Genomic DNA, 22,378 nt, shown 5'->3' with positions numbered 1-22,378 from the left:
ATGTGACATAACCATATTTATACAGGTAGGGAGGTTAAATACATAACATATACAGTAGCCAAACACACAGTAAAAAAATTAGTATATACACATATAGTGAATTTCTGCCACAATACTAAGTAGTGATGTTCACTACAAAAAAAAAGTAAGTATTATGACAGAAAATAGTAGTGGTCTTCACTACTAGGCAATATTTCATTTTTACTATATATGTAATGTTTTATTTGCTACTTTAATGCCAGGAAACTGATAGATTATTAGCTTTTTTTCTCATTAGAATTCACATGTGGACAGGAGGTTGTTTCATATTAAAAATGAAAGCACCAAATCACTGCAATAGCCAGTGTTGGGACAGTTACTTTTTATATATTACATATTACTTGCAACAGAACTATTTAGTTACAGTTACATATTACCCAAAAAATAAAGTAACTATAATAATATTACATATTATATTACTTTGTGGCCACAGCCTTCAGCTGTCACATGTGAAACTACCACCTTATCATGTGACATGATTGCGGTGTTGGGCAATGTGCAAATCTTGGTTATAAGTAAGAAGCTGGTGAATAAGCTTCATTCAGTAGGCTTCATTGTGGCTAGGCGTTACACAGTGAATTACTAACGTAGATTAGTAACTTCGTTACTTGTAGTAATAATATTAGACTCGTTACAGTAACTATATTACTTAGGTAATGCATACAATAGTAAGTACAGTAACTTGAGTTATATTACCTGTTTTTATAGCGTATTTCGTTATATTAATTAGTTACCACACAAATAATAATATTACATAACGTGTTACTTATGTAAAGCGTTACTCCCAACACTGGCAATAGCGTAGGTAGCTAGGGCCCACAATCTGAAAAATAAACTTTTACAAATTGACCCCTTACCATTCATTGTACTATCCCATTGCTAGATCCACCATGAAATCGGAGGCACGATTGTTTTCTTCACATAAATATCATTTTAAGTATCTCACGAGATGCAAAATTTATTTTTAAAAAGTTCATGCTCCACACAAAGGACCAGATGAAGCTTGCTAGTTAACCAGATCATATCCAGAGTTGTTGTAGTTAAAAAGTATGCACAGTGTTAAGCAAATAATTTGCTGGGTTTCCGGCACAGAGTTGCTTTCTTTGAAAACTCAAACAGAGAAATACAAATTTTCGGTTTCAAACTTCCCTACCGCCTAGGGAAGAGAAACCAACTCTTCCTCATAGTGTTTCGATAAGGTTGGATGTTATCTATGCTGTTAGTCTGGAAAAGATCTGAGACTTCTCACCAACTGGGTGACAATCATCAAAAATTTCTGTAGCATTAAAGATACCACACTAGCCATTTCCAGTGCTTCTGCAGCCATAACAGTCTAGAACTATGGCAAAAGATGTCCCTGGACATTTGGCCAGCGGTTGTCAATTTTTGCCATATCCATAGCTTCCACACGTTGTTCTAAGCTCTCACTACGAGAGGCAGTTAAATTGTCCAAATTTGACTTCACCTAGTTCTCATGCTCCACAGCAGCTTCAAATTACTACATTACCATCATGTTGCAAAATATGCAAAAATCAACCCAAAAAGCACAAACTCCAGCTTTCATTTTCAATTATAGCTAGGTGGCTTCTGGTGAGCTGCCAGTATACTACATCACAACTGCTACTATTACCAAACAGTTTGGACCATCATTTATCATCATTCTAAACAAAATAAGGTGACCAGTATGGCATCAGAAGTACTGGAACGGACTGTGGCACCACTGAGAGAATCCCGTTGAATGATGTATGAAAATTTTAACACTCTGGTGAGAAATCTCAGATCCTTTCCAGACTAACAGTTATAGACAGACTATGTATCCAACCTTATCACATCACTATGAGGAAGAGTTGGCTTTTCTTGTCTTGGCTGGTAGAGCAGCTTGAATTTAAAATTTGTGTTTTATTTCCTGATTTTAAAAGAGAGCAATGGGAACCCAGTGAATCATTTGCTTATTACTGTGTGTACTTTTTAACTACAATAACTCTACATAAAATCTAGCAAAGTGACAAGTTTTATCCAGTCCTTTGTGTGGAGCATGAAATTTTAAAAATAAATTTAGCATCGCATGCGATACTAAAAGCTGTGAAGACAACAATTGTGCCTCCAGTTTCATGGTGGATCTAGCAATGGGATACTACAACGAACATCCCACAATGGTAGGGAAATTGATTTGCAAAAGTTAATTTTTTCAGATTGCGGACCCTGGTATATAGGTTGGCTATCAGTATTAGCTAAAAGCTTATGCAAAGCATTTCTGTGATAGTCAATCTTCTCAACAACACAATATATGCACACATAAAGCAATGAAATTTGAACACAGGACAATGAACCAAGACTTTTATATACACAACCAACTGGAAATCAACTGTACCTGCAAGTCTGTCCATTCTTGCAGCATACTACTAGCTCACATGATCCTGAAGGAACCTCTACAACATCCACAACACCTATAGGTATCTGTATACAGACCCAACTAAGTTAGTGTGTACAGCTCGCGTGAAGGACAACTTACGTCATAGTTCTTTACGTCATTGTGTGGTCTGTGTGTATGTCCCTGTACCATCAGCCGATAGTTAGTAAGGACAACAGTAAAGGGGCCAGGACTGCCCTCATTAATAATCACTTCCCCGGGCAGGGTTGATAACTGCGCGGTTTCGCGCGTATCGTCATCTGTGAGGGCGTGGTAGGATGGACATGCGCAGTGACAAAATCCACCTTAAATACCTATCGTCTTGCTCCGCAACGAATAGGCTTCAGATCTGTTTATTGTAATAAGAGATTCCGGCTCGCTATCCATTCCCCGGGATACAAAAATACGCTAATACTATTTTGCACACACTTGCAATACCTTACATGTAAACAATTTACGGAACGTTTCCGGAGAGGGAGTCGTTCTAAGGAAGAATGGCGTCTACAAACACCTTTACCAACCTCCTACAGTTCTGGAAACAGTTTGACCTACCAGAATTTCATGTAAGCCATTGCCTTCGGGCTAAACCTTACGTGCAAGCCTATGTGATTTTAAATGTATTCTAATAATTTAATGCAACCCCGGAGTGCAGAAGCAGTTAGAAGCTACAGCTACAGAAATAGCTAATAGGCAAGACGAGTCCGACACGTCCCGTAAGAGACTTGTAGAGCAGAGCAAAGAGTTTAAGAAAACCACAACCGAGGTAAGTTACAGACATCACTAAAGTCATCACTCATAGCAACTACAGGATGTCAGGAAAGCTGCTGGCCCCCTGCTGAAGGCATTTCAAGCTGAGGTTATTTTCCTTTTATTGTGTCGTTGTGTTAGATTGTGTTAATTTGAAAGATCGATGCATTGTCAAAAAGAAGTAAAGTGGCTGAGACAGCTTGTCTTAATTTGTATCGCAAGCTTATTGATGTACCGGGTTAGTATTGGATCCATTTTAGCAATGAACACTTTGTTATGTTGAATACAGATTCAATTCCTGTGTTACAACAAGCTATATCTATCCAGCAAAAACTGATCACTATGCAGGTAACCAGAGACTAGTAGTAATCATATTACTATCCCTGATATGTAGGATCGAGATATTGAAAACAAACAACTCAGAGAGACACTTGAAGAGTACAAGAGTGAATTTGCTGAAGTGAAAAATCAAGGTATTCAGTTATGCATCCAGTGTGGCTTGTTGGTGGTGTGGTATAGTGTGTCTGTCTATGTACATAAACATACATGTGTGTGGAATGGTATGTGTGTGTGTGGTATTTACATACATACTGCGTGTATGTGTGTGTGTGTGTGTACGTAGTTGTGTGTGTGTGTGTGTACGTAGTTGTGTGTGTGTGTGTGTACGTAGTTGTGTGTGTGTGTGTGTACGTAGTTGTGTGTGTGTGTGTACGTAGTTGTGTGTGTGCGTACGTAGTTGTGTGTGTGGTGTCTGCATTCGTATGTGTGGTGGTGTACAGTGATGCATTTCACCATTTACTAAGCCAATCCATTGTTTTGTTTCACCAATTTGTAATGCAGCCTGCACATATCAGGTTACATTAGTATTAGTATTAACCATTCACTGGGTTCGTATGCTGAAGCCGTACAAAACAACATCATTCACAGTTTTATATTCACTATGATCAAATTCTCAGACCACAGGTGCTATATCCTTGACAGAGGTATTGAGTGTCTTTCTCTAACTCGTAAGGCGTAGCATGAAATAAAATATCTTACAGGTACAGCAAGCCTCAGATTTCACTGATGCACACATTCCTTTGTCCACTTAGGCCAGCACTAGTTGAGTGACCACTACTGATCTCAAAGTGAATTATCACTCAAATAACTATAACTACACATCTTTTAATGGGTATATGCAAATCATTGAAAGTAGCTACATAACAAACAAGAAATCATTTTATATTATGAACTGGGATACAGTATTTTTATAAAAATTTTCCTATGGGTGAAAAATTGACTAGAAATTTTGTGGAGTTTTTTTTTTTTCTTCTTTTTCTTTAGAAGGCACTATTCACACTTTAAGTTCCACTGTACAATCAACTGCATATAGCTACTGCCTTATAAAGACTGTTGGTTCAACACCCCAGTGAAACTTATACTGGCTGTAACGACTTTTAACAATTAAGAGTTCATATACATGCCTTGCATCCATATAAGAATACTGTAAAAAGGGTGCTATAATGGCCAGTAGAAAGCCATTCATAGTGGGATAGAGATGGAAAAGTGTAGCCGTGCTGGAAATTAGGTGTAGATGATTTTCAACACGGCTGTAGGCAAGTCCATGATAATGGTTGGGAAGCCTATCAAAGCGATTTTTGTTTAAATACGTAGTGTGTGTGTGTTCTGTGTGCATACATTTTACCATTTACTAATCTACTAATCCATTGTTTTACCACCAGTTTGTAACGCAGCCTGTACCATTATAGTAACTATTGATTGGGCTCATACACAGAAGCCTCACAAAACAACATCATTATAGTTTTTATTCATGAAGTATTGAAGTAAATCTGACAAAGCTTAAACTTTTACTGCTATCGAATTCTCAAGTTACAATGCATATAATAACAAATACTAAATATGTAAAATTCATTGCTACTGTGTATTTGAAGTTTATATCTTCGTGCTGTGCTGAAATTTATAATTCCCTCCCCTCAGAGGTATGGCCAGAGGTTGTAGAGACCACAGGTCCTATCCGTATTGAGTTAGGCTTACCACATAATAGAACATGACATGTTTACAGTTACAGCAAGCCTTAGGTTTCACTGATGTACACATTTCTTTGTGCACTTTGCAGTTACCAAAGCAGTTGAGTGACCACTATTGATCTCTTAGTGCTTGTGAAAATGTCAAATGCTTCTATCACTCAAATAATGTATTCATAGGCAGAACTGTGACTAAATACACATCTTTCAATGCAAATCATTGGGAGTACATACCTTTGATAAAAATTATCATCCAAGTAGGTACATGAGTTGGAGGATTTGTGATACAATGTTTTATGATGATAACATTTCTCAAAACTATCATGTTTATGAATACTTTCCTGTATAGGGAAAAAAATTGACTATGAATTTATAGTCATGCTGGTATGCTGGAAAAGATGTTCAATTTTGGAATTTTTTTCGTGTTTCCAAAATAAACAGCGTTGGGAATTGAGTTAAATTTCCAATATTGTAATACAATTATATTAACTTCCAATATAACTTTACCATCATTAACAATTTTACAACATTGGAGTTTAAATATTTTCCAATGTGACTTCTGAGAAAGTTGTCGACATATTTGTAAATGGTTGTGTGGCCATTGGAGCTACTATTTCTTAAGCTCTTCATGTCACAGGCTTGTTTTAGTTTCAACATTGACAAGTTTCATGAGATTTTAGCTGTTTATATGTTATATGGTTGACACTGTTGGTCACGAGGCCTGTGGTATAGTTTGTGTGGGAGGACAGCTATAGCTATTTACAAGAGTTAATAATAGAGAGGAGAGTGTCTAACACAATACAGAGCCTCTACAGATGATTCAGCATGATTCAAAGGGATTCTCTCAGACGTGTTAACAAGTGCACACTGCCAGAAAAAAGAAATGTGATGATTGCACATGGGAAAAACAAAGAAATGCGATGATTAAAACAATCTTCACATATAGAATATACTAAAAATCACAGAATTTTACAGAGGAATCCCTTTGAATCACGCTGAATCATTTGTAGAGGCTCTGTATTGTGTTGGACACTCTCCTCTCTATTATTAACTCTTGCTATTTAGCTAGCCACCTGCTTCACTAGTTTACTGCCTCTCACTTGGAATGTCTATGGTGCTAGGAATGTATTGTTGACAGTTATAGTATATGATAACAAAGACTCAGCTCCTAATTATTTGCAACTGATAAGTACAAATCTTGCCGTATGACAGGTGGCTAGCTGTTTAGCTAGCCACCTGTCATACGGGTGAAGCAGGTGGCTAGCTGTTTATATTTAAATATTTTTTCCTGTGTGACTTCTGAGAAAGTTGTTAACATATTTGTACATGGTTGTGTGGCCATTGGAGCTACTATTTCTTAAGCTCTTCATGTCACAGGCTTGTTTTAGTTTCAACATTGACAAGTTTCATGAGATTTTAGCTGTTTATATGTTATATGGTTGACACTGTTGGTCATGAGGTCTGTGGTATAGTTTGTGTGGGAGGACAGCTATGGCTATTTAGCTAGCCACCTGCTTCACTAGTTTACTGCCTCTCACTTGGAATGTCTATGGTGCTAGGAATGTATTGTTGACAGTTATAGTATATGATAACAAAGACTCAGCTCCCAATTATTTGCAACTGACAAGTACAAATCCTGCGTATGACAGTAACATAACTCTCTCCTTCTCCCCCTCCTCCATTCCACTTTGTGTTCGCACCAAAATCATACCATGCATCCTATAATAATAAGCTTATTTGATTGCAACTTGTCTTTAGGATTACTTCTTAGCTATTTCTATACTGGTTAGCAGAAATGTGACTAAAAAGAACAAACTATACTCCCACCATATTTCTTTCTGTTAAAATTCACTGATAAATTTTACACTGATCAATTCTCTGAACTGAATATGAAATTCCTGCATGCTATAAGGGAGGGACTTTGGCAGGTTTACTACCACTGTCTCATAGCAATCCTTGTAATGTGCTTGTCACCATCAATGCAATGCTACTGAGAACTCCTAGACTAAATCATTCACACCTCATCATCATTCAGTCTGCCAATACTATTATGTTATAATTTTGGCCCATTTCACACACCATTGCTTATTATAATTGTCCATGATAATGTCTGCTTTGAGTATGAGTGAGTTTGAATCATTGAATTTGAGTGGGTGTCAAGCTGTTAGTTGTGGTTAAATGGTTTATGTGCTTGTGGTTTTAATGAAGCCATGTTGGCATTTTTGAGTGCAGGGTAAAGTGGTAAATTACATGTAATTGTTATTTCTCGAGAATTGTTGCTGGGTTACACTCACTCGCTACACCAGTAATGAAGCCTGTCCCAAGAGTATTCAATAACTCACCAACGCCTCAGTTATTTATGTACTTGTAGCTTCTAGTGTCTTTCAGTTTCTACTGTCATGGATTGAAAGGCTATTTCTCAAAATGGTTGACATTTGAAATACTGGAGTATATACTGTTTGGGAGCAGAAGGGGGTACGACACGCGTTACGTGTACTAGTGTAAGAATTCACTACATCAGAAAACATTTCATGTGAACCCAACAGGTCCTGTACATTATACTGATGTCGGGGATCACCAGGGATTAAGTGATATTCTTTATCTGTACTTTATAATGATGTGAATTTTGTAACTATAAATGCTTCCGTTAAGGAGAAACTAGTAATGACGATCAATGGCAGTCGACTTTCCATGAAGAGTCACAACAATCTTTTAATGACCATATACAATCATTCATGCCTGATATATCACTATGAATATGTACCAGAAGTACATTTCTATAAAATACTCTCTGGTAGTTTATCTAATTTTATTAGTATTCACGCACGCATGTCGTACCCCTCCCTCTGGTTGGGAGGGTGGTATGTTACCCTAGACAGAGGTGTTCCCTGAGAAAAGGGGCTAGATACTTATCTGAGGTCCTGTTAGTGTTCACAGATTTAGACTCCTGAAATTAAACTGTGTGTTCCCCTTCTGAAAGATTTCAATTTTATGAACTCTTTGCCCCTGTGTATACAATGATGATGTTATTCGTGAAGCCTTGTAGAGGTGGCTATAAGTTTCAACCCTTGGGAGACTCTATTCTGTATTGTCTTGACTTAGCAAGGCTATCACCTAGTTACCTTTATAGCACACAATATTATGTTGTGACTGCTAATTGAGTTAATGTGAGCTCTGTTACATCACTGGTTGAAGTCATTTGTAGTGGTTTATAATGGCACTCATTTTTGAGTGGTGATTACACCTATTGGACAGTCACCATTGTTACTGAAACATTAGCAGAATAAATGATGGAATGCATTAATTGGGCCAATGTTTATGCTGACAAGGACAGCACAGTGCATGTTTTGGATCATGATTCCTATTGCAAGGAAATTTCTACTGTATACTGAAATGTTAATCTCATGTTGCGCCTGGTTGACTGACTTCCTGCAAAATTATTGGGAAATGATACGATGTTTTAAAAGAAAAATGTCCTCATGTACAGTAAAACCTGTTTTAGTGGCCACCTGTATAGAAAGGCTACCTCTCTACAAAAGCCAACTTTAAACTCCCCAAGTGATAAGTTTATATACTAATCCACCAGCCACCTGCCTATTAAGGCCAAAAAATTCTGACCTAATGTGACCAGAAGAGTTGGAGTTTTACCAGAAGGGCTGGCTGTCTGAAAATTAGCAACCTTTAAATGGCCTGGTACCTAGCCATTCAGTTTACAATTTTTGGTTGATAATATGATTCATTTAGTGCAAAATGGTCTTTTCCTACATTTATGGTCAGATGGTTAGGAAGTGATCATGCAAGAGTTCCTGCTTTCCCTGTTTGGTGGGTGGATTAATTCTTGCGAAACTCACCATCATGTGGAAACATATTATATTATAGTACTTGAATTCTGTTTGCATGCCAAACTGTTCACTGCCTGCTAAATTAACATAATTATAATGATTATCAGTAGTAATGAAGTGGACAATAGTGGCAAGTGAAGGAAGGATAGTAACCAGCTAGTTATCTGTCACCATTTTTAGGGATTCCATGGAAAAGTAGCCTGTTTTGCTGTAATGGTTAATTTCTATTACTAAGTTGTATATACTAAAAAATGAATTAAGTTAAATTATAAAAATCCATTAAAAATATATAGCATGGTAAAATATTCTTGAAAGTGATCTACCCAAGTAAGTCCCTGAAGTGTTGGTAATTACAGAAGCCATTAAGTCTTTGGGCTGGACTGTAGTCAGCTGTATATACTGTGAGGTTATTAACCAATTAATAGTGTCTGGCAACTGTCCCTGGTAACAGCCCTGTTGCTACGGATTGTTGGTGTTTCCTGGAATGAGATAATTCTCAGAATAGTTTTCTTCACACTAAATTGCTTATACCAACTAAGCCCACCCAGGTCTCTCTTTAGTTTGTTTAGTTGATGTGGGAGCTTTTTAGCATTGTGGGAACTATCGCCTCAAGTCATGTGGTTTGCATATGACTGTCCTTATATACACCTTGTGACTAACTTGACCAGCTAACCACACACTCTCTTCTCTTTCACTCTTACAAAAGTTCTTGAAATCCCATAATTATATGCACACTCCCTATTTATACCTCTTTGTGCCTAATGATAGTATTTTATGTAGACCAGGTCATCTTCGCTTTTGTGCCAATAAATAGTAATGTGTATCCTGTATTGTATTCAGCATGCTCATGTGTACACACATACATACATACACAAAAGAGCAAATGAACACATTAAGTACATGTGTACAAATTCAGTGGCTATGTTTATTGCACCACTGAACAACACCAATGTACACTAGTTTTGCTAACTAGTGTATGTAATATTTGTGGTTGTGCTGTAATAACTGTTAAAAGCATGCTATTGTTGTTTGTGATGCACTACAGAGGTCACCATTAATCGGTTGAGGGAACAACTGAGGTCACATGAGAACACCCTACAGGAGAAAGCTGCGGTGAGGAGTGTGGTCATTTGTTGTTGTGATATCCAGTGTGTGTTGACAGGCTATGGTGAGAACACGTGAGGAACAGCTAGTCCGAGAATACAGCGAACAAGAGAAACAGTTGCAGGAAGTGGTAGAATCATTTAAGGATAAATTGAGCCAATCGGAGAGCAAGGTGGTCACCCTGACTGCTGGTAGGCATGTGTCTTGTACTCAGTTTATTATCTAACCAATCGCAGCCCTAGAAAGTACGCAAGCAGAGTTGTTTGATTTGAAGAATAAATTTGACGAGGAGAGCACAGCAAAGTTAGTACGGTAGTTAGTACAATATCACTGAGTTTGTTCCACTAGAGCAGCAGAGATTGACCTGTTGGCTACTGACTTGGAAAGAGCTAACCAAGTAAGCTCATGTGATCAATATTGAAGTCATATGGTCTCCTAATAACAGCGGGTGATTACCATGGAAAGGGAGCTGGAAGAAGCTAAGCAGATACAAAGAACACAGTCACCACCATCATGGCAAAACTTTGCTGCTGCTGGTGAAATCACAGCCAATGAGACTAGAGAACACGAAGCCTCAGAACTGATGGAACAGTTGCAGAATGCTCAACGAGAGTTGGCAAGAGTTAAAGAGCAAGGTAATGTGCAGATTGAACAACTGCAACAACAACTAGAGGTGAAGAACAGTGCCCTGCAAACTCTGGTGAGCTACCCATGCTATCACTGTTTCCTTTGTGACATCCATTGACATGTAGGAGTCCACGTTAGCCAATCAAAAAGATTACGAAGAGATCAGGAGAGAATTAGAGTATGACATAATTGTCACATCGTGTCACTGATAATCCTTGCTTTGTGCTTTAGTGTGATCAGGTCTGTGGAATTCTCTTCCGGATCATGTGATTCGGTAAGTGCTAATGACAGGCAAGGGTATTGAGACCAAGTTTGGTTCTCTGTACATATTGACTAGACATCAAAACAATAAGCCCTAATTTGATTGGTCGCAGAAATTTTATTATACTATTACCTTTCAAAATTTTATGTGATTATCATATCTTGTGAATTCTAGACGGACACCTCTCAGCCACTGGAAGTGCTTCTACTGGAGAAGAATAAAAGTGAGTCACTATGATATGGTTGTGAGACATGATGACTGGAATGTGACTACTCAATGGAACTTGTTGTAATGAGGGGCTAGTGGGTTGTTATTAGAACACTTAGTAGGTCATTACTTAGTACTGATTTATACACTTTTGGCTTGTGGTCAATAGTTTTGTCTCTGGTGCATATGTTTACCAGTTACCACTTCTTGCAGTGCTACAATCCGAGTATACAGCCACCAAACAGCTCTTGGGTCAACAACAAGAAAGGTACAGTGCCTTGCAGGCTGAGCACTCCCAGTTGTCGGAGCGTTACCATCAAAGCGAGAAGTTGGTGTCACAGTTGGAGTCTGACTTGTCGTTGGTGCGACCACTACTCCCTCCTAGGGATGTAAGTGTGTCACAGATTTTGGGTGTGTTTATCTACTTTGCTTGTAGGGTGATACAGATGTTACTGGGACCACCACTAAAGAATTACTAGCAGATGTGTTGTCAATGACTGACCACCAACCAAGCAGTGATTCATTGTTGTCGATAGTTACCAGCCAGCGTGAACGTTTCAAAGAACGGAACTCTCAGCTAGAAGAGGTGTGTCTCTTTTCTGTTGCCAGATGCCGTCATTGGTTTGGTCACAGGACTGTGGACAGTTGCACAACTCCAATCGGCTACTGAGACAAGAGGCAGACATGCTGCGAGCTGACAATGTCAAACTGTACGAGAAAGTAAAGTTCCTACAGTGTTACCCTAGCAACAGCAGTGTAAGTGATCACATGATGTTGCTTTAGTGTATCACATGATCACAGAGAGGTGTGGTCGATGACGATGTGGTGAAACGATACTCATCAGATTATGAAAATAATCTTGACCCATTTGCAGCATTCAGTAGCAAGGTATGATTACATTGTACAGGTATTTGGAAATCCCATAAAAAACCACATGATAGTCTTTCAGTGAATTATGTTTCTATTTTAACATTTATTGTTTCTTTAAAATGTTTGTGTAGTAATCCAGTTGTATAATTCTGCTGAATTTTGTATAGTGATTCTGCTTAAGTATGCTTCTTGCCAAATATGTCACATATATAATATCTACTCAGTTATTCCCTATACTCACTTCCTACAGGAACGCCAGAGGAAGTACATGAATCTCAGCGGGCCAGACAAGGCCACCCTAGTGCTGGTATAACGATTTTATGTGCAGTGGAACTTCTTCCTAAAAGGAGAACACCTTGAAATGTGGATACTGTTTGAAAAGGGTATATTTAAACTCCTAATATAAATCAGGACACTTTTGTGATCCAAACATGGCCTCCAGAATTGAAAGAAGTTCCACTGTACTGCTATATCCAAATTCTTACTGTCATTTCCTTTTGTAGGGAAGGTTCATCCTTTCTAACAAAGTGGCCAGAATGATAGCATTCGTGTACACTGTCCTATTACACTTGTTAGTGTTTATGGTAAGCAAATTATGCATGAATGTTATACCACTCTTGACTAGGCTTATTGTTGACACTGAGCAGTAACATTGTTAACTCAATGCTTGTATATTCAATACCATTTCTTGTTTTACATATTAAAGGCATTTAAAAGTACTCAGTCCCAATTGTTTGCCTAGCAACTATTGTTATTGTATCTTCTCAGAAAATAGGCCTAACAAGAAACAGTTGTCATCAGTGTATCATTATTACAGGTGTTGTTCCGCTTGGCCAACACTGTATCATGCAGTCGAGATGTTTCAGCTGAATTGGTACAGAAGTAAGTGAAATCTGTTGTAGTCAGCCAATTCTATTAGTCTGCTAATTTCAACCAGGTTTACAGAGCACCTTCAAGTAGAGCACAAAGGTGAAGGTCTGGATGAGATTATCGGTCTAATACGTGGTGAACACAATTTGAACCCTTTACCAGGGTAGCACACACCAAATACCTTTTATTCTCATCATTACAAGCATCTGTCAATGAATTAAATATTAAGGAGATTCATATATATCATGACATGTAACAGTTACTAATTTACCAGTTAATGGATATATTGCAGTCAAATGTCCACCATATACACACCCTGTATCCAGGCCTGTAGCATAAGGGTGTTTCTGAAGGAACCGTTGAGCATCATGACCAAAATATACATGTGTAGGGCCTTCCCACTTGCTGGCCCAACATACACCGTCACTGTTTGATTTAGTAGCAGTGTAAACTCCATCCTTCTCTGTAACATTTCTCATTGTTATCATTTCTTCCAAGTCTTGATCTTGTAAATTACACCCAGGGACCAAACCTGCATGTACCACTATGAAATTCCTGCTAGGGACACTGATGGTGTATGGCATGTCGTACAACCAGTTTATGTCTTCAGTTGACAACTGGTTCATCCAGCTAAACTTGTCTGACAATTTTCCGCCATTTTGTTGAGCCATCTCCCATTCTAGTAGGCACACCTCATCATGGTTACCCCTCACACTGTATGACAGTAGTTGCCTGGCAAGCTTCACCACCTGGGAATTCTTGGGTCCCTTATTAATAAGATCTCCCACAAATATAACACAAGTATTGTTGTCTGATATGTTTTCTTGATCCAACAATTCCGTTAACTCATCGCAACATCCATGTACATCGCCTATGATGATCAAACGCCGCCCACCGATATCATCTTCCGTTACGACTTTGTGATGTTCTCGTGGCAACAGGACACCATAGGGGCTGCGGGCCACTGAGCGGCTACCAGGAAAGAAGCGCTTTAGTGAAGCGACTAACTGTAAGGCGGCTGGTAGTAGAGAAGCCATAATTTTAGTAGTAACATAATTAAGTCATCGTAACAATTTACAATTACTACAAGACGACTTCCGGTTCACGGTCTTGTGTGATGTTGGTAAATTCTAGGAAGATCAGTCTTCAGGGAAAGGTAAATATATAAAAGCAGACAAGTATAAAGCGTTGTGTGTATACTCATGGTGTCAGTTAGCAAGTTAGATCTCACTTATTTCTTCGACATGTCATTTTTATTTGTAGACACTTTCGTGATGAGCGAGGGAGCCCTCCCTGATTGGGGCAGCTTCTGTGATGAACAGGCACAAAAGTTATCTGACTGTTTCAAAGGAGAACTGCGTCAATTTCGTCTCAATAATCCCCAATACAACGATGTTCCGACCGCTGGATTTGCCCGACTTTTCACAGCATCATTCTTGACCTACTTCGAAGAGTCTTCCTCACCAAACACTGTTGATAATCATAATGCTGCGGCTGCTTCGGCTACGCTAACGCCGTCCACGCAACCCCCCAGGCAAAGAGCATGGAAGAGCATTTTCAGGAAGAACAAAGATGGTGGGGATGCCAGTAGTGAAGGCAGCAGGCCAACCAGAAGACGCTCAAACACATTGGCTACAAGTGCACTAACACAGACCAGTCCTGTAACAAACAGCAGTACGACACTGGCTGCTGGTGCCACACTACGGGGACCTACTGTGGAGCAGCAACAGTCTGTGGCCACCCCTGTGATGTCTGCGAACATGAACATGTTACAATTCAACCAATCCAGCGACAATTTTGATAACCTCAACTGGTGTAGATGCCATGTTACTCTGAGCCTGGTCCATGGCATGTACCAGCTGTTAATCAGATGTCCTCCTAAGGTGTGTGTGTAGATGTGGTCATTGTGGCTTTTCTTCTTGTTTCCATTGTACTGTTAGCCACATTGTAATTAAGTTGGGTAAATGATATATATTATATTTTTTAGACTGCTCAGCCCAAGATGAGCCTGTTTTGTTTTCTGATCACGTCTGTGCGGCCTACGTCACATGTAGAAGTACCTGATTGTAGCAGCTCGTTTGTAGTTAAGGTATGTTGGACAGTATCAAGTTGCATGGACCATCGTTTTACTAATCTTTGTTTCTGCTTAGGCCAAAGGAGCTGTGGAATATGTATTTGATGCTAAGAGCAAAGAAGCCATGCAGTCATGGGTGGAGGCAATCAACAGATATGCTGGCATCCAAAGTGATAATGAACTGATCAGCTTAAGGTTGGTCTTATTCAACTTTTTTTGCTATGGATAGTAGTGAGTAAATGTTTTTATTGCAGCAATAACAATGTCGCTAGCCATAATGAAATGGCCAATGACAACAGCAGATCACCTGACAACAGTAGTAGATCACCTGATTCTGCCGGCAGGCGGAGGAGAGAACATATGATGGAATTTACTCCACTTTTTGTACAAGGACAGCAGGATGGCACCTCAAGCCCTAGCAGGACTCACCGCAGTAACTCACTTGGCACTTTGGACATTCCATCATCTTCTCATGGGTCAGTGGTTCGTCGTATCAGTGACTCATCCGGTCAAGGAAGGGGCAGCACGCTTATAACCCCACTGGCTTCATCTCAACTACGTGTTCCCACTCCGCCAAATGTTCCCACCACTGAATCACAAGATGACATCACATCTGCAGTCTCACCTGATCCAGTGTTGTCTACTGAACATAGTTTATCTACAAGATCATTGAACACTTCATTCATTGATGGACCTCCTGCTACTGATGCTGATGATGACAGTGATGCAAGTGGTGACTGTTCCCCTCGGGGCTCCCCAACTGGTGGGGGTTCCCCTCTTCCTTCATTAGAACCTGGTGTGGATCCAGATGGTTTGAGACAGTACCCATGGTTTCATGGAATGATTTCTCGAATTGATGCTGCTCTTTTGGTTACTCATCATGGCAATGGTGGAACTGGTGAATATTTAATCCGTCAAAGTGAATCACGTGCTGGTGATCTAGTATTATCCTTTAATTATCATGGAAGAGCTAAGGTAATTGATTTTTACTTTGTTTCCCATGGTATGTTTTACTACTCTATTTATTGCCCACAGCATTTAAGATTATCTATCAGTCCCAATGGAACCTGTCGTGTACAACATTTGGAATTCAGAAACATTCTACACATGCTTGACCACTTCAAGACCCACCCCATTCCCCTTGAAGCACCAGGAACTACAGCTGACATTCAATTGACCGACCATTTACCAGTTGGCACACCTGTTCCCAATCTACCTGGAGTACGCATGGAACCATTAGGTAGAACTTCATCTACAGCATCTAATCTGAGGAGCAACACTTTATCTACAGACAATTTTCACACACGTAGTCTTTCAGTCCGACACAATGGTCGGACAAACAATAGCAATGGAAATGTGTATGTATTAACATAACATGATGGTCAATAAACACATTTTAATTACAACAATTAACAACACATTGATAACAATACTACAATGCAGTTGGTCTACTCTACGTCAGTAGAACTGTACTCGGTAGAGTCACTGTCATCTGAAGATGACGAATCACTGGAAGAAGGGCTGTCATGGGCATGACCTTTACTCTCTGCTTTTTCATCATGTCTTGATGGTCTATATAAGACGTCACAAATGAAAGTTGGATGTGTGCTAGTTAGCACTTACCTGTATAAGGGGGATCTTGACTTTCTGAACTGTCTGCGTCTCTCATTACTGGTATAACTACCAGATGGGGATGATTCTTTTTGAGGATGCCTCCTCTCTCTTCTGGGGCTCGTGGATTGCTTTCTGTCAGGGTTGCGAGTTCGTTTCACAGGGGAACGCCACCTCCTATTGCTGGGACTTGGAAAACGTTGGTGCCTTTCAGAATGACTGGAAGAGCGTCGTCTTTTCCTGACAGGGCTTCTGTAGCGTCGTTTTCTATCATTCGGACTTGGTGAATGCCATCTTTGTTCAACAGAACTTGAGGAACGTCGTCTTCTGTGAATTGGACTAGGTGATTGTCGCCTTCTGTCTACAGGGCTTGGTGATCGTCGTCTTCTGTCTACAGAGCTTGGTGATCTTCGTCTTCTGTCTACAGGGCTTGGTGATCGTCGCCTTCTGTCTACAGGGCTTGGTGATCGTCGCCTTCTGTCTACAGGGCTTGGTGATCTTCGTCTTCTGTCTATAGGACTTGGTGATCGTCGCCTTTTGTCTATAGGGCTTGGTGAACGTCGCCTTCTGTCTACAGGACTTGGTGATCTTCGTCTTCTGTCTACAGGACTCGGAGATCGTCGTCTTCTGTCTACAGGGCTTGGTGATCTTCGTCTTCTGTCTACAGGACTCGGAGATCGTCGTCTTCTGTCTACAGGGCTTGGTGATCTTCGTCTTCTGTCTACAGGACTCGGAGATCGTCGTCTTCTGTCTACAGGGCTTGGTGAATGTCGCCTTCTGTCAACAGGGCTTGGCGACTGCCGCCTTCTATCGATAGGACTTGGTGAACATCGCCTTCTGTCTACAGGGCTTCGTGATCGTCGTCTTCTGTCTACAGGGCTTGGGGATTGTTGCCTTCTGCTTACAGGACTTGGTGGTTGACCTTTACGCTGTTGCAAACTTGGGGACTGCTGTCGCTGTTGCACAGGACTGGGTGGCCGTTCTCTTACACTGAGTGATTGTATTTGTCTGTTAGACAGTTCAGGAGATGGAGACCTACTATCACCACTATAACTACTGCTACTGTCACTACTGTCATCAGATGAAGATAAACTGGATGAAGAATGCATTGAGCTAGTCTTTGGGGGAGGTGGGCTAGATTGTGTGCTCTTTCTTTTAGGACTGATTATTGTCTTCCTGTAAATGACACTTGGTGGTGATGCCTTTCTCTTAGCTGGGCTGTATTTCCTCTTGTCTACAGTACTAGGTGATACTCTTCTACGATGGCTTGAACCACTTGAAGATTTTCTACCTGTGGGACTGGGCCTTCTATTAATAAGAGTAGGTGACTGTTTCCTTTTATGGCCAGGACTGGATGACCGTCTCCTTGCACGGGCAAGACTAGGGGATCGTCTCTTTACAGAAACAGGGGAACGTCGCTGTGTAGCAGGGGACTCCCTCTTGTGCTGGATAGAGCTCCGCAATCTTCCCTCCTCAAGACCATCAGAACTACTATCACTACTACTGCTACTGCTACTACTGGAGGAGTCCACACTTGATGATGAGTGTCTCTTAACTCTACTACTGACTGCAGGTCGTTTGGGGGAGAGGCTGGGTTGTTTCCTGCTTTGGTAGGTGGGATCATGCTGTTTCCTGCTTTGATGAGATGGGCTGGCATCTTTGTATTTATCGGTGCTGTGTTTTGAAGAACGTGATGGGCTGGTTTTCTTACGTGAGGCTGCTACAACAGGTGATTTGGGTCTTGACTTTTGTACGTCATTTCTTGCCTTTGTCTTTTCTGGGGACAACTGACGTTTTTTCTTGACTGGTGGAGGAGAAGGACTCCTATCACTACCACTGTCTGAAGACACCTCTCCTGGCTCCTTATAGTGCCTCCCTCTGGCCTTCCTTGTGTCTCTATCTGACTCACTTTTGTACTTTCTCTTGGCTTTTTTCTGTTCCTTATCACCCACATTTCTTACAGCTGGTGGCTTTGCAGGTGATTTTCTTGAGTGCTTTGATGTACTACATGACAGAAGTCACATAGAAACCTACACTCATCGCACTTACTGTTTCTCATCAGAACCATCACCATTGTTGGAAGCACGTTTTTTTCTATCAATTGTTTTAGCTTTGGCTTGTTCCCTATTAAAAAAGGAGTAATCAGGTGATGCTGTGGAGTATCTATATAACAGCTTACTCAGATCTAGCATGGTCACCATGTCTCCTGCGGTGTCTTTGCTCATTAACTTCATCATCAATATAATGACTATCATGCACTCTAGATGACCTAAACAGCATCATACATTGATGATATACAACGCTATTTACATCAAGACTCCCAATCCTTCTGTATTACAGGCTCTCAACTAACCTGCTGGCAGCTGATTTGCTCTCATAGTCTCTTTCATCATCGCTAGAATGTTTTCTTCCACGTCCCTTCGTATCTCTAGAAGGTTTTGTTTCCCTGCATCGTCAACACAATTATTTGATAACAAGAAAACAATGGGCTCACTCTTTGGCTTGCTTCTTTTCTGATTCATGTTTACGACGTGTCTTCCGACGACATTTTTCGTCCTCACTAGAGGAGCTACTGGTGGTTGTCGAGCTACTACTAAAAGATGATGTATCATCATCACTGCTGCTACTGCTGCTGTCATCTGATGAAGGAGATGAACGACGTCTTGAGTGGCTTGGTGGACTGTGGACAAAACACACATTATTGGATATTGGAGACAAATACATAATGTATAAACTACACAGAAACACACACACGTACTTTTCTCTTTTCTGCTGAGATTGTTGCAACTGGTTCTGCTGACCAAAGTTGAAAGCACTACCATCAACGTAGTCATCCCTGATGCCAAAGGCTTCCCTCAATTGCTGTCTCTTTCTCTCACTGGCCTCTGCCACTTGGTGCGAGTTTTTCCTGAAATGAAGGGCGTGGCTATGAATCACGTGATTCAAGAACACATCAAATTACAATTCTTGGTCATTTTCTGTGTCTTTGGCAGTCAACAGCTGCTCTCTTAGCTGCTCCACCTTCTGATCGATTTCTTGTTCGGAATATCTACCGTGCACCAAACAGGAACAAATCCCGAACATCTCACGTGAGAGTGCACTCACCCTTGCTCTTCCATATCTTCTCTCATTTCGGCACATTTCACTTCCACTCGGCGTTTTTTCTCGTGCTCCAATATTTCTTTATTTGGTTTTCTGTTAATCATGCGTTCCCCTGCCGTCATGTCTGCTTCGCTGGCGTAGTTCACGCGCTCTTTTAGATGACTCACATGTGCCAGATTTCTTTGCACGTAGCCATTGGTTCCTGACCCGCGCACTGTCGATAATCCAATTCCGTTGTACATTTTCACGACGAAGAGAAGAACTAAGTCAGGATATACAACAAATACACATCACGTGACCACAAATAATTACAATTCTTTATGCGCTTAAGTGAATATGTTAGGAGGCGCTAGTTGTCCTGCGACTACTGCGGTAGTGGGAAGTGTCCTATTGACAAACATTGTGATGGAGAGCATTACATATGATGCGTCTAATAGCAGTGTCTGGCTAGTGAAGGACACACCAATACCATGTCTACAGAAGGATAACCAAGTCCTTATCAAAGTAGAATCTACTTTCATTTTGAAATGCTACTAGAAAATTTGTTCCCTACAGGTAGCAGCTGCTGGAGTTAACAGACTAGATTTACTACAAGCTGGGGGTCGTTACCCTCCCCCTCCTGGAGAATCCGACATATTGGGGGTGGAGGTGGCTGGAGAAATTGTGCAGATGGGCGTGGCAGCTAGTAAGGAGGGAAACCTAAAGAAAGGTGATCGTGTGTTTGCCCTGATTGGGGGCGGAGGCTATGCAAGTTATTGTCTGGCTCCGTATCAAAGTGTGATCAAGATGCCACCGAACATGGAGTACATTCAAGCAGCTAGTGTTGCCGAGGCGTTCCTCACTGCCTACTCAGCTTTGTTCTGGAGTGGACGTCTCAAAGATGGTGAATCTCTTTTAGTTCATGCAGGTGCCAGCAGTGTAGGCCTTGCTGCCATCCAATTAGCAAAGAATTTAGTGCGTGATGTGAAGGTGTTTGCCACAGCAAGTAAGTAATGTTTGGGCTATTAAAGTTGATATTTTATGAATGGCTCAGGGCACGAAGTACCTGCATGCTATTTGGAATTACATGAGGGAAGGTGAAATATCCTTGTATTGTGCCAAATACATGTTGATATGAAACGGAGCGTTCCAAAATGTGATTATCTTATACTACCCACGTGGAATTTTTGGGTTCCAAATTTCATTATTGTTCATGTGCAACATGTAGCGGACATGTATTCATATTAGAGGAACTGTATACATGGAGCCATTATCAATGAATTATCCTGTATAGTAGAGCGGCTAAGCGGAAAAAATCGTTCACTTTTTGATAAAAACACCAAATTTGGTACAATATTCATAGTATTTCATGGTGCCAATAAAATTACATGCTTACCTGAAATCTTGTATTGGGAACCCATAAAAGCACTCAATAGTAAATATACTGAAACTTTGCATTTGCATAGACAAGCAAGGGAACGTCATATGCAAAAGCTGAGCAACGGAGGTGTCCAAGTCATTAACTTGCAGTGTTAAGAAGCATGAAACCATATATATTATTTTGTTGGTACTTTTTACACTGAAATATAAACTCCATTAGAAGTGTTAAAATAGTTTATTTTGCCACATTTTGAAAGATTTTCTGATTGCACCTGTAAATTTGAAATACATTCTTGCTATTTAAGCAAAAAACAGACTTTGAATACACTTGTATGGTTTGCTGACCAGCTAGAAATGGGCTTGTAACCTAGTTTAAAAGCTTTCAAACATGCCCTAAGGCAATGATTTTAATGTGGCACTGTATCTCAAATGATTTAGTATACCTTATTCAACTTCCACAGAAAACAATTTCATCGAAATTTGTTGCTTAGCCACTCTACTAGTGCATAGTCAGTTATAGAAGTGTAACCGAAAGGATTACTCGTACAGGCTTACAACCTCCTGACCACATACTTTTCCCTTGGTCTTATATGATATTATCATCATTCTTGTTGACTGTTAACAGGTAAAGAAGAAAAGCTCAGCATGTGTAGTCAAGTTGGAGCAGATGTAACTATAAACTACAAGACACAAAACTTTTCAGAAGAGGTACTGAAAACTACCGGGGGCAAAGGAGTGGATGTCATCTTGGACTTTGTTGGAGCACCATATTGGACATCACATATGCAGTGTATGGCCACGGATGGTCGACTAGTGTTGCTAGGGTTACTAGGAGGCAGTGTAATCCAAGAACCAATGGATCTGTCTGTGTTGCTCCGCAAACGAGTTTCTTTGATACCAAGCACTTTACGAAGTCGGGCCCTTGAATACAAACATCAGCTGACTCAAGAAATTGCTGACAAGGTCGTACCTCTATTGAGCAATGGTCAAGTGAAGTTGATAGTCGATTCTGTTTTTCCACTAGCTGAAGCTGAAAAGGCCCACCAACATATGAAGACAAATCAAAATATTGGAAAGATAGTACTCAGTGTAGGGCAGTGAACTGAATTTAATATTTATCTTTACTAATTTATATACACTGTTTAATCATAGAATGTTCCACTAATGGAACCTCTGTCCAGACCTGCCGTTTGAAGTGTTGAACTTATTATGGAGTTTTTCAAATTTTAA

The 22,378-nt window shown here is 40.2% G+C and overlaps 6 protein-coding genes across 8 annotated transcripts in view; 3 read left to right on the top strand and 3 right to left on the bottom strand.

Moving 5' to 3' along the window:
* The window catches only part of LOC136242868 (myotubularin-like), a 10,854-nt gene extending 7,936 nt beyond the window's left edge, over nt 1-2,918 (bottom strand). Inside the window, exons 1-3 of the mRNA XM_066034362.1 lie at nt 2,764-2,918; nt 2,552-2,709; nt 2,411-2,496 (exon numbers count right to left, since the gene is read on the bottom strand). Coding sequence (XP_065890434.1) covers nt 2,411-2,496; nt 2,552-2,709; nt 2,764-2,836 — 317 coding nt within the window. The 5' untranslated portion in view covers nt 2,837-2,918. The remainder of the gene's footprint in view (nt 1-2,410; nt 2,497-2,551; nt 2,710-2,763) is intronic.
* LOC136242878 (protein CASP-like) lies at nt 2,592-13,251 on the top strand. Its single transcript, XM_066034371.1, has 22 exons — nt 2,592-3,012; nt 3,102-3,212; nt 3,258-3,305; nt 3,356-3,434; nt 3,486-3,544; nt 3,591-3,669; nt 10,108-10,175; nt 10,225-10,357; nt 10,403-10,469; nt 10,515-10,563; nt 10,612-10,866; nt 10,919-10,971; nt 11,025-11,067; nt 11,230-11,278; nt 11,476-11,651; nt 11,699-11,848; nt 11,896-12,018; nt 12,064-12,150; nt 12,383-12,439; nt 12,636-12,716; nt 12,950-13,014; nt 13,070-13,251. Exons 1-22 carry the CDS (start codon nt 2,944-2,946, stop codon nt 13,167-13,169), a joined length of 2,001 nt encoding a protein of 666 aa, XP_065890443.1. The 5' UTR covers nt 2,592-2,943; the 3' UTR covers nt 13,170-13,251.
* On the bottom strand, nt 13,199-14,108 carry LOC136242935 (bis(5'-nucleosyl)-tetraphosphatase PrpE [asymmetrical]-like). The gene has a single exon (XM_066034439.1). The coding sequence runs from the start codon at nt 14,037-14,039 to the stop codon at nt 13,227-13,229; it is 813 nt and encodes a 270-aa protein (XP_065890511.1). The 5' UTR covers nt 14,040-14,108; the 3' UTR covers nt 13,199-13,226.
* Nucleotides 13,938-16,508, top strand: LOC136242881 (SH2B adapter protein 1-like). 3 transcript variants are annotated; one of them, XM_066034376.1, is made up of 6 exons: nt 13,938-14,158; nt 14,266-14,885; nt 14,990-15,091; nt 15,153-15,271; nt 15,331-16,051; nt 16,112-16,508. In XM_066034376.1, the coding sequence occupies exons 2-6, from the start codon at nt 14,277-14,279 to the stop codon at nt 16,448-16,450; spliced, it is 1,890 nt and encodes a 629-aa protein (XP_065890448.1). In that variant the 5' UTR covers nt 13,938-14,158; nt 14,266-14,276; the 3' UTR covers nt 16,451-16,508. The 3 variants fall into 3 exon arrangements, with proteins under 3 accessions (XP_065890448.1, XP_065890449.1, XP_065890447.1); XM_066034377.1 differs by having other exon boundaries at nt 14,117-14,221; XM_066034375.1 differs by lacking the exon at nt 13,938-14,158 and having other exon boundaries at nt 14,228-14,885.
* On the bottom strand, nt 16,384-20,111 carry LOC136242850 (serine/arginine repetitive matrix protein 2-like). Its single transcript, XM_066034343.1, has 9 exons — nt 19,793-20,111; nt 19,650-19,736; nt 19,446-19,595; nt 19,182-19,367; nt 19,041-19,133; nt 18,867-18,956; nt 18,737-18,811; nt 16,700-18,691; nt 16,384-16,648 (listed from the first exon to the last, which is right to left on the bottom strand). The coding sequence occupies exons 1-9, from the start codon at nt 20,029-20,031 to the stop codon at nt 16,525-16,527; spliced, it is 3,036 nt and encodes a 1,011-aa protein (XP_065890415.1). The 5' UTR covers nt 20,032-20,111; the 3' UTR covers nt 16,384-16,524.
* On the top strand, nt 20,109-22,378 carry LOC136242916 (quinone oxidoreductase PIG3-like). Its single transcript, XM_066034417.1, has 3 exons — nt 20,109-20,293; nt 20,345-20,774; nt 21,774-22,378. Exons 1-3 carry the CDS (start codon nt 20,126-20,128, stop codon nt 22,247-22,249), a joined length of 1,074 nt encoding a protein of 357 aa, XP_065890489.1. The 5' UTR covers nt 20,109-20,125; the 3' UTR covers nt 22,250-22,378.

Source organism: Dysidea avara, chromosome 13 (assembly GCF_963678975.1).
Source record: "Dysidea avara chromosome 13, odDysAvar1.4, whole genome shotgun sequence".
Taxonomy (NCBI): Eukaryota; Metazoa; Porifera; class Demospongiae; order Dictyoceratida; family Dysideidae; genus Dysidea; species Dysidea avara.
The sequence above is the reverse complement of the archived record's forward strand: the minus strand, read 5'-3'. Positions and strand labels throughout refer to the sequence as shown.

Excerpts from the sequence above, each read along its gene's own strand:
- LOC136242916 (XM_066034417.1), top strand. The coding sequence starts at position 20,126 with ATGTTAGGAGGCGCTAGTTGTCCTGCGACTACTGCGGTAGTGGGAAGT. Across the intron at positions 20,294-20,344 it reads ATAACCAAGTCCTTATCAAA|GTAGCAGCTGCTGGAGTTAA; the intron begins GTAGAATCTACT and ends TGTTCCCTACAG. Across the intron at positions 20,775-21,773 it reads GAAGGTGTTTGCCACAGCAA|GTAAAGAAGAAAAGCTCAGC; the intron begins GTAAGTAATGTT and ends GACTGTTAACAG.
- LOC136242935 (XM_066034439.1), bottom strand. The coding sequence starts at position 14,039 with ATGGCTTCTCTACTACCAGCCGCCTTACAGTTAGTCGCTTCACTAAAG.
- LOC136242878 (XM_066034371.1), top strand. The coding sequence starts at position 2,944 with ATGGCGTCTACAAACACCTTTACCAACCTCCTACAGTTCTGGAAACAG. Across the intron at positions 3,013-3,101 it reads TTGACCTACCAGAATTTCAT|AAGCAGTTAGAAGCTACAGC; the intron begins GTAAGCCATTGC and ends CCCGGAGTGCAG. Across the intron at positions 3,670-10,107 it reads TGCTGAAGTGAAAAATCAAG|AGGTCACCATTAATCGGTTG; the intron begins GTATTCAGTTAT and ends GATGCACTACAG.
- LOC136242881 (XM_066034375.1), top strand. The coding sequence starts at position 14,247 with ATGTCATTTTTATTTGTAGACACTTTCGTGATGAGCGAGGGAGCCCTC. Across the intron at positions 15,092-15,152 it reads GCAGCTCGTTTGTAGTTAAG|GCCAAAGGAGCTGTGGAATA; the intron begins GTATGTTGGACA and ends GTTTCTGCTTAG. Across the intron at positions 15,272-15,330 it reads AATGAACTGATCAGCTTAAG|CAATAACAATGTCGCTAGCC; the intron begins GTTGGTCTTATT and ends TTTTTATTGCAG.
- LOC136242850 (XM_066034343.1), bottom strand. The coding sequence starts at position 20,031 with ATGTACAACGGAATTGGATTATCGACAGTGCGCGGGTCAGGAACCAAT. Across the intron at positions 18,957-19,040 it reads AGCAAATCAGCTGCCAGCAG|GTCATCTAGAGTGCATGATA; the intron begins GTTAGTTGAGAG and ends GATGCTGTTTAG. Across the intron at positions 18,692-18,736 it reads GATGGTTCTGATGAGAAACA|TACATCAAAGCACTCAAGAA; the intron begins GTAAGTGCGATG and ends TCTGTCATGTAG.